The sequence below is a fragment of the Arachis duranensis genome, chromosome 1, assembly GCF_000817695.3.
Source record: "Arachis duranensis cultivar V14167 chromosome 1, aradu.V14167.gnm2.J7QH, whole genome shotgun sequence".
NCBI classification, from domain to species: Eukaryota; Viridiplantae; Streptophyta; class Magnoliopsida; order Fabales; family Fabaceae; genus Arachis; species Arachis duranensis.
Genome location: NC_029772.3, coordinates 102,256,381 through 102,267,251, shown reverse-complemented (window position 1 = coordinate 102,267,251; position 10,871 = coordinate 102,256,381). Strand labels below are relative to the sequence as shown.

The 10,871-nt window shown below is 33.1% G+C and overlaps 1 protein-coding gene across 1 annotated transcript; it reads right to left on the bottom strand.

Annotated features, from left to right (window-relative positions):
- Window positions 1–332: 332 nt before the first annotated feature.
- On the bottom strand, window positions 333–7,296 carry LOC107469189 (G patch domain-containing protein TGH). Its single transcript, XM_016088571.3, is given in 16 exon segments — window positions 333–1,656; window positions 1,738–1,953; window positions 2,124–2,252; window positions 2,327–2,611; window positions 3,017–3,503; window positions 3,739–3,892; window positions 4,175–4,222; window positions 4,225–4,326; window positions 4,408–4,483; window positions 4,584–4,735; window positions 4,938–5,012; window positions 5,088–5,149; window positions 5,780–5,883; window positions 6,344–6,438; window positions 6,534–6,624; window positions 6,983–7,296. Coding segments are annotated over 16 exon segments (3,021 nt in total). The 5' UTR covers window positions 7,118–7,296; the 3' UTR covers window positions 333–846.
- Between the last annotated feature and the right edge of the window lie 3,575 nt (window positions 7,297–10,871).

Sequence of the window (10,871 nt, the reverse complement as noted above, 5' to 3'; positions counted from 1 at the left end):
CGAACTATAAGATTCCAAATTACTGAAACTTTAACCATAGCAATTAAGAAACCTATATATGCGCAGCGTGCACGTGGTAAGTTATTCTAGCAGTTCTGACCAATTGTTTAATTACAAGACGACATTGCAATCAGATTTTAACCGTTATCGGTTGCAACTTGCAAGCGCCAAGTACATCAAGATACGGTTTGCAATTAAACTGTCAATTAGCAAATTCCGATGTTTTTGTCGGCAGCATCACCTGCGGATCTCTGATCACCCCATCAGTAATCTTCTTAAACAAATATTAAAACCCTTAATTATTAAAAGAAAATATTTTACAAAACGTGAGATCCAGGGGGAAAAGGAAAGGTTCCCTTTTTAAATTGTTTATTTTAGGAAGCTGCCATGCATGATTTGCATGAAGCTGAGTTTTGTGAATAATGCTTTCAGCTAGCTTATAAATCAAAACCCTGAGACCAAGGAGTTCTGAGACCGGCCAACATTGAACTATATACATAGTACATTCGTGAAGGGATGATTCAGGAAAATTTAATCAAAGCACTGAGCAGCATTCCTTCACACTGGTGAAAAAAAGGAAAAAAAAACTATTAGTAATAAAATAAGCCTCGAGTTTGAGCCAGCAAAATATGTGCATTGCTAGAGACTGCACAAGACAGCATCATCATCAATACCAAAACTTTGAACACCTTTTCAATACAGAAATGGCAGTGTCTGGTCTACCATAATTCCAGGAAGTTCTTGAAAAATAAGATATGCACTACTAGCTCATCCCCTACACTTTTTCTCCCTTTTTGAATGTGCATTGTCCTTATCTGCGCTATAATGAGACAATCTACTTGGAGATTAATGTCTTCTGTGCTTGTGATGTTTTGAGCGTTTTCTACTCCGACTGCTTTTCTCTCGAGAAGACCCTTTCTTTCTCTCTTTTGACCTTGAACCATGTCGATCCCTTTCATCGTCACTGGATGGATCGCTTTCTGTACGCCTCCTATGTCGATGATGCCTGGAACGTTTTCTACTGCTTTCCTCTTCAGATGAAGAACCACTGCTATAGTCTCGGCGGTGTGTTGAAAGAGTTTTAGTTTTCCTGTATTCTTCATGTTTATCCCTGCTAGACTTACCTGAGCGTTTTCTCTTCCTTTCCTCTTCTGAAGATGAACCACTGCTATGATCTTGTTCCCGGGGTAAAGGCGATTTGATTTTCATGTCATCTTTATAGCTCTCCCCATTGGACTTACCGGATTTACTGTCATAGATTCCAGTAGCATTGATTTTTGTGCTACCACTCTCAAGCATATTTGCATGAATGACGTCACCTTTTGAGGGTCCACCCTCATATACAGTGTCCTGATCAGATGGCAAACCATGATTTGGTGGCATCTCACTGTTGTGTTCAACCTTTAGAGTGTTTGTTCTTGAATGTTCGTTGATATTTTCTTCCTGAGAAGCAGTATTCCTGAATTTTTGTGAGGGGTAAGGCATATCAGGAGGAACCTCAAGCCCTAGTTCTTTACCCAATGATTCTAGAAAGTCACCAGCAATCAAACGGCTCAATGCTGTATTGGCTACTTCAGCTTTCTTTTCTTGATTCTCCACTTTCTTAAGATGATTAGGGTCTTCACCTCCATCATCTGAATCATCAGAGAAAATAGCCTGCATATGTATAAATTTGTCAGGAACATGAAGCGTGAAGTGAGACATCATATAAGATATAACAAACAAGTAGCGTATTACCTTGTACAGATCAACTGGCCTTTCAATGTTTTCAACTTCCACATCCCCTTCAGTTTCGCTTTCAGCAGTACTTTTCGTTATGTCTTGATTAGCTGATTGTTGCACATACGATATGTTCTTAGAAAGAACAGGCTCTTCTATTTTGGCGCCTTTGGCTGAGTCTGATGTGAAAATCAATGAATCCAACTTGCTCCTACTCCGCGGGGCAGGCGCCGGCTGCAAAAGTGCAATGAAAGAACATGTCTAATCTTGAAACATGCTTTGGAAGTTCCGAACATAAATTTAAATACTTGGCATGGAATTTGTTATTAAAAAACAGAAAAAAGGGAAAAAGTTTTAAAAATCAAACAAGAAAATTAATAGAAGAGTATACATAAATTGTGTACCTTCCCCATGTAAGGATCAATGAGATCAAAGCGTTTGCAGAGAAGTGCTGAAGGGCGCCATTGAAATTCTTCCCTTCTAGGGTACTTCTTCTTCTGCGCCAAATCTTCACTTTGCAGATCTTTCTTTGGCTATTGGACATGATAAAATAACTTCAGCCAAAACTACAGGGAATGAAATGAAAGGAACATCACCTTAGTCATACCTCTGCTTCTCCAGAAGTAAACTGCATAAGACCACCTGTGATGAAATCCATGGAAGATGGAATGCCAAGATTGCTTTCCTTTCCCTGCTTTCCTTTTAATATTGCCTCAGCTGCAGCCTCAAAATCTAGTCTCTCTCGAGCACGAGCAGCCTCTGACATATCACCAGCTAGGCTTGATTTAGTAGATCGTAAACCCCCTCTATATTTGTCTTTGAGAAACTGCTCAAATCTATCTTGTTTTGCAGGATCATGCTTGAAAGGCTTTTCAACATCTGGTAACTCACCCTGGTTCAAAAATGAGGAATAAATTTGAATAAAAACCCATGTCTTTTCTAAGCTATAATAAAAGGTTTACAAGTTACAACCCAGTGAAGGGATATGGGACTATCCATGAGAGAGAAGACACACAACAAAATCACATGATAGGTCTTGGTAGAATTCACACAGAAAACCAACATAACCTCTAGCCTAACGGCATGGCAGTGAACATTATGCCAATAGCCTGATAAGAAGGTTCAACTATTTGAGACCCTTATTGTTAATATCCCGGTGAATGAATTAATATTAACAGAAAAGGTCAAACCAAACCAGAAGCCACCTGGTTAACCAACCAAACTACTAGAAGCAAAATAGAATAGATTCCCTAACAATCAAATTAGGAGTTTAAATCAGAAAAATTGTGCTACTTACAAATGGTTCAGACTTTGTAAATGTATCCGTAAGATTAAACTGGAGATGAACATCTGTGGAAGCAACAGAAGATGATGAATCTTGCAAGCTTCTTTCTAGAGGTTTTTCCCCTAAGATCTGGCCTCGGCTCTCAGCTGTCAGCCTCTTTACATCAGAAGAAACCTTCCCATCCAAAAGTGGCTTAGTTTTGTCTTTGCATTTCTGTTGTGCCTCCCACAGTTTCCTTGCATAATAATCATGGCCAGTACCACCAGAGAGAAAACTAAACAACGGATTTGACTGATTCTTTTCTCTAGATATATCCTCATATAATTTACCACATCTAGCAACCAGATTTGCAACCCCCTCAATCAATATTTTTAGGTTGCTATCCTCAGGAGGTGGAATATCTGGAGGAGGTAGATCATAGTTCTTGTGATTAATCTCAAGAGGCCCGGAAAATGAATGGCGAGGCACAAAATCCTTGGGAATTGGAGGAGCCTCAAATCTAAAATACAATTTATACGCCAAGGTTACCAGTGGAATCATATTATGAAAACAATATAAAAAGACGGGCAAAATTGACCTAAGACTCACACCCCAAAAAGAGTTACAAATAATTAAGATATTGGATTATAGACACTAAGCATTACAAAAGTGACACAACAAAGATATAATAAAGAACTAAAAAATAATAATAAACATATCAGCATTATAGTTTGGCAAAAAATTGCTTCACTAACCTTTCCATTTGATAGTCAGTATTGGATGCAACTCTAAAACCAGGTAGATTATCATGGTCCTTCTGATCCTTCTGATCCTTCTTTTTCTGATTTTCCAACCTCAACGTTGAAGGTTCTTCAACTTCTTGAACATATGTATCTTCAAATTCAAAACCTAAAAAACGCATTATGCTAAATCAAGTTAACCTTTTGCCTATTTCCTTCATATTTCCATATGAGAAATATTTTATACGCCTCAAAGCTAACCTCAAATTTATTTCTTATTAAAAAATTAACACAAAAACACATGTCTATGGGGGGTGGCAAAGAACCTTAACCCGAACCTAATCTAAAACATGAAAAGCTAAAAGCTCATTTGATAGTGAGAAGGCAGCACAAAGAGAATCCCTCAGTTAAATAATTTTCATCAATAGCTTGAAAAGTTAGAACTACTAACCAGTGGCATAGACATCCTCATCCTCAGCAATTAGATAATGGATTACCAAATATTAAGTATCTTACACTTTAGACTGAAAAGACTGTTCCTTGTGGACATGTTTTTGCTATACCCAGGACCCCCCTTGCTGGATAAGCGTGATCGTTTTTTCTCTGTAAACAACATATAAAGTACAGCTAGGTGTCAATTCCAGCAACCAGCAGGTGAAACATATAGAACAAGAAAGAACATACCTCTAAACTCAGGAGCATGTTTATAAGGATCAAAACCTAAGCCATACAGGTCTTGCTTTGGGTTGAGCACAAAAACCTAAAGATAGATGTAACACATATGCTAACTATCAATATAAATTATCACACAAGAAAGATATAAATCATGTATACGTGACTAGCAAGGAAACTTTTCTCACTGGTGTGCTCTTAGAAGACTGAACATCGTCATTAGTAGACTGCTCAAGAAAAGTTTCAACATCATCCTTGTTCTGCTCAGACTCACTAGTTTTGACTTTTGGATCATCTGAGGAAAATGCTAAGAAAGCTCTCCTGGCCTGTCGTCTGGCATCTTCACAGACAGTACAATTATTAATTGAGATAACTTAGCAGCCTAGTTATTTAGACAGACCTCACACAACTACATTGAAGACAAAGACAAAGAAAATTGCAGAATAAACTACTCATGCAACCCAGGAGTGTAGCCTTCCATACAATACTACAAACAACACAACAGTAATAAATAAATAAACCCAAAAATCGCCAATACATACCATAGAGTGCATCAGCATGGGAATCCTTAATTGAGCGACCACGCCTCCATCCCATCTTCAATAGTAGTTTTACCCCTACAAAATAACATGAAGGAGATAAGAAATAGATTATTTTTAACCAAGATTCTACTAAAATCACGTGATACAGACCAATAGACTCTGTAGCTGGTTGAATTAGTTCATCAGGAGCAGGTCCAGGAATAACAGATGGCCTACAATGAGAAGGACAATATAAACAAGTTCAATTTCAGGGGAGAAAGTTATTTTAAATGGGGAAAATTTATGCATAACAAATTTGACTCCCAAATTATAGAATGATAGCTCAGCATCCATCAGATTGATGAAACATAAAACAATGACACGGGGTTTTTCATTAGAGTGTGCATCAAGGAATCAAGGGCGAAGACATAAACTTTTCAAGATTTTGAATCCTTTAAACTATGGAAATAAGCAACTATGTCAAATTTCAGGGGAGCAGAAGTTAAACTATGACCTCACCAACAACAAAAAAAGAGAGCACTATTTTTTCTTGAAACATGAAAAAATGATACATAAGCCTATCTTCTTCTTCCTATTTGTTTCGTATACTCTGACCAAACAAAGAATAAAACTATATAGATAGATAATGTACACACTAAAGTTCCAAAAAGAAGTAAGGGCATTTATATTCACACTAGATTAGTATAATATTACTTTGGGTAAAGAAAAGATTTAAAAACAGCAAGAACAAATGCAGATATTTCTTTTTTATCAAGAATCTAACTGACATTTATGCATCATAAAACAATCAGAGCAATTATAGAGAAGGGAAAAAAAACAAAAAATAATTTAGAAGAAAAAACCTCTGCTTCTGCTCTTTCTCAGCTTGTTTCCGAGCAATTTCAGCAGCAGTAAAACCAAATGTGTCAAACTGTGAAGATGTCCCCAAAAACCGACCATCCAATTCCTGTAATACATGCAAAGGGTAAAATTAATTGAATGAAAGAAATAAAGTGGGGAAATAGAAAACACTGCTAAAGGATCTCGAAGCCTCTGTCGCCAAATCTAATCAACAATCAGCCTAGTTGACTTAATCTACAAAATTGACACGGCATTATTGGGTTAATGATGTTATCGATGTTTTTATAAAACAGTTTTTGGTCAACAATCCTTTACACTATAGAAGGATATGGGCAACTCCTAAAAGTATGATAATACTGAATGTGAAATACACATTTCTCCCTTATCATTTTGAAATAATTACAGATGGCTATAATGCCATGATATCACTTTACTACATACATCAACACAGCCTTAGAAGTACCACAAATTCACAATTGGTTAACATCGAAATTTTCAACATATAGATACGAATAGTTGAAAATAATAAAGACACGATTATATTGGCACAGTAATGTTCAACGCACAGCTTTCTCATCTTCATCTAGAAAATTTAATATGTTCTGCTCTTTGAACTCAGCTCTGTTCTTCCTGGAGGATCTGAAAGTCTGAGGAGTCCACCCTGCACAATCATTCATGAAGTTAAACACCCATAATCCACCTACAAAAGTTCAAATCTATAACAGAAGCAGCATAAGTCTATTAATAATCTTATACCCTCCTTTGAGCCCACTGTATTATAGTACCCAGCCGAATAGCCTCCAGTAAATGCACCATGGAATCTTCTCCGTCCTTCCTCATCTCTAACCTGGAGATGATGAGATCAAAACAGCGTTGTGTTCAATCATATAATCCACATACAGGTACTCTTCACAGTGCAAACTAAAAACCTATAAAAGAAAATTTCCCATTTTCTTTGGGTGAAGCACTCCTAGGTTGAACTTGAACTTGAAGTCTTAAAACAGTGAATAATAGCGAATTCCTCAATAAACCAGCTATAAAATATAGCAAATTCAATCTGATCCTTAATAAAAATGCAAATAACTTTGTTCTATAAGCTAGATTCCACATTTCCCCTCCTATATTTTCAACAATTTCTAGAAAAGCACCCATGATGAACAGAAATTGGTGTTGAGCACATAACACATAACAGAATTTCGCAATACCTCTTGCTTCCAAGCTGGAAGTGTTCGAAGTTGACCAGAGGACTCAGCAATGGCCTTCTTTTTGCGGCTAGTTAACTCTTCTTCACGCTCTATGGGCGTTCCGTAGAACACAAAATCTTCTTCATCCGAATCCATTTTTTCTATGTGTTATTTATTATTGGGAAAGAGATTATGGCGAGATTAATAATCCAATGCTGTTAATTAATAATGAACGGGGAACACGCATTAGGGTTTTGTTCGGAAGGTGGTAGTTTTCTTCTACGGGCTTCGGTTGATTTTGATTTGCTGAGCGATGAAGATGATTGAGGAGTGTAGAATGGGGAGGGAAGCATAGTGTGTTACACGCACATGAGGAGCACCCATGTTGCTGAAGGCCTTCATTTCATTTGTTGGACAAAAACACCGTCAACATTCTGTGAAAATGGGCCCACCATAATAGTTTTTGGGCTTCAGGCCCGGACTGAATTAAGTTGAAATTAAAAAGGTTTTAATTATAAAAATGTTTTGCCTATGAGTCTTAGCTCACATGACATATCTCTCATTTCCCACTTCAAAGGTCTAGGGAGATTGCAATTGAGAAAAAATATTGTAAAAATGTGAGAAGTATGTGGGTGTGTTGTGTATCTAATAGATTGGGGGTTGTCCAATCTATTGATAAAAAATTTATAAAAATGTTTTAATTGAAAATACGGAAAAAAAAAAGGTCTTATTGCACGGATAAAGTCTTGGTCTAATGATAACTATGTTTGTCTTGTTAGAGAAAAATGAATTCCTATTCGAAAGGTGCATAATCACATAAATAATATCCATTCATATAGATATAGAAGAAAAGGTTTTCTATTGATTCAAATAAAAAAAAGAAAGAACCCATGAAAAGGAAAAGGAGTGTGTGTTTTAGGGTATAATTTGAAAAAAAAAATTATTTAGTTCTCCTTTTAAAATATTTTGTTTTGGAATATCTAAAGATTATTGTTAAGCAAATATAGGGAGTTTTGGATGTAATATGTAAATACAAAAACCTTTTTATAAATGACAGCCAACAGATCTTGAATAGAGTTTTAATTTGTGACTATTAGTTCTTGATTTATCAAGTTGGAAAATATCATAGATAACAAAAAAATCTTTATTTTAATTTTATAGGTATGGTATTTATTTAAATAATTTGTACATTAATAATTTATAAAAGTATAAGATATTAAAGATCAGTTTGGATTGGCTTTTAAAAAAATTATTTATTTTTTTATTTTTTTAAAAAATATTTTTTAATAGACAAAAATTATTTCACATTTGAATAGGTTTTTTAAAAAAAAATTTTAAGTATTAAAAATGTCTTTTATTTTTGTTTTTTCTAAAGCAATATATTGTTAGTTTTTAGAAAAAGTAAATAATTTTTTTTAATAAAAAAATATTTTTTTAAAAGACATATCTAAATAGGCTTTAAATTAGATAAAAATACTTTATTTTTTAAGAAAAGTACTTTTTCTCTCAAAAAAGCCAATCCAAACTAACACTAAATATGTACCATGTGAAAAAAAAAGTAATCTTATGACAAATCTACGGTGTTGAGCAAGAGATGCTTCAGCACCTACTGAGTACACGTGTCAGTCATGAATGCAAAAACATGTCTTGATAATGGGTCAAGAAGATTGGACCAGAACAAGTTGAAGTATGAGGGATCGGTTGCAAGTCCCACAATTACAGAGGATTAACGTGACAAATGATGCTAATCAGTTGAGGATAGCAAGGTAATTATAATATTAATTAATTATGTATCTAGTGAACCGTAGCATTTTGTTTGGAGAGGTGTGGATCATAGGTGGTTTTGTTAAAGTTTTTGTAGACCGAATATTATTTTTTTGGTTAGAATGTGAACTTGAGATTTTTAATTTGATATTTAGCTTGAATATCAACAAAATTGGTTGTACTAGAAGAGAACGGGCCAAATAGAAAGTTGGGCTAGGTAACGTAACTTGGGATAAAATTTGCATTGAAGGGAAGAAAAAAGTTTCATTAAAAAAAAAGTAACGTTTTAAGGGTTCTTGAACCAGAATTTATTGGTGAAAGCGTTACTTATCTGTGACATTATAAAATATGTATTATCTCACTCTCACATTAAAAAAAGAACAATCTTTTATTGGGTGTGATGATGCTAATAATAAGATACATACAAAAAATTTGTTAGTAAATTATGCTCTGAGCCAAAATATAAATTGAGATGCGATGTAGTTAATATAATGTTGGTAATGTAGTCTGATTAATGGAAAAGAAATAAAAAACTAATGTATAATTGTTTATACGAGTTGTAATTAGAATCACTGTAGATTTATAATAGAATTAGAAATATTCTTTAAAATTAAATTGATTTATTATGAATTATTATAGTGTGATGCGAAATTATTTTTATAAAATTAAAGTGAATTTTAAATTTATAATATAGGGATAAATTTTTAGTTAACATATAGAAAATTAATTTATAGTGAACATAAGAAGAATTTGTGTGAAAAGGTTGAGGGTTAGGGTTTGCCAAAATGTATAGTTAAAGATTTAGAGTCAGAGTTAGAATTGTTTAATGTTAAGTAGTTAAGAATATGTAGACCTTAGGCTTAAAGGAAGAGAATTTAAGATTTAGAAGTTAGGGTTATATTACGATAAGATTTTAGGGTTATGGACTTATATACCCTATAGGATAGGGTTGGTTATGTTTTAGGGTTGAGGAGTTAGGATTTGAATTTAGGGTGTTGTATATGTAGTGAGTGAAGGGTTTAGGAATGCATACATGAAGGTTTAGGGTTAGATTTGAGAAATTTGGATTCTAGATGTGAGATTTAGTTACTATTTGTGATTAACTGATTAAGGGAATATTGTTATAGACTTTTGGGTTTAAATATTTAGGATTTTATATATTAAGATTCAGAAGTGATGTTTTTTGGGTTTAATGGTTTAAGATGGAGGATTTAGGGGGTTAAGAATGTATATATTAGGCTTTAGGATAAGAGTTTAGGGATTAAATTTTCAGTTGAGGAATTAAGTTTCATATGTGTGATTAATGTTGTTTTTAAGTTTAGGGTTTACACATTAAGATTTATAATTTTTTAATTTTAAAATTTTAATATTGACAATATTAGAAATAAATGGTTAGAGTTGTTGTTATGTATAATTAATAATGATTAAGAATATAAAATTATGTAAAATTCTATAGTAAATTGTAACAAAAATTTTTAAAGTGTTAAAAAATAGAAAATGTCATAAAAAATTGTTTGTAAAATGATATGTGAAATTTGATATGAAAATTTAATTTCTATTTATAAAGTAAATGCGATTTTGGAATTAAGAAATATAATTAGAAGAAATTTGGAATTTGGAATTATGAAGTAATATTAAGATAATTATTATGGACAGATAACTTTATGATGATACCAGTAAAAAATATTTTTCGAGATTATAATAACAATTTAAAATAATATTATAGATATTAATTTATTAGAAAAAATTAGTACACATAAAAATAGTTATAAATAACAATTTAGAATAATATGATAAATACTAATTTATGTTTGTATTTATAAAATAATAATTCAAGCTTTGGTGTAATTAAAGATGTAATAATAACATTAAACGAAAATCGACAAAATTATGTTGTGAAGAAAGATACAACTAGAGATGTGATGTAGTTAATATAATATACGTAACATAATCTGATTAATTGAGAAGAAATCAGTAATCAATGTATAATTGTTTATATAATTACATTAGTTATAATACGGTAAGATATGTTTTTGAAAATTAAATTGATTTATTATGAATGGTTATCGAATGACGAGAAATAATTTTTTTCAACATTAAAGTGAATTTTAAATTTATAAGATTGTGATAAATTTGTAGTTAACAT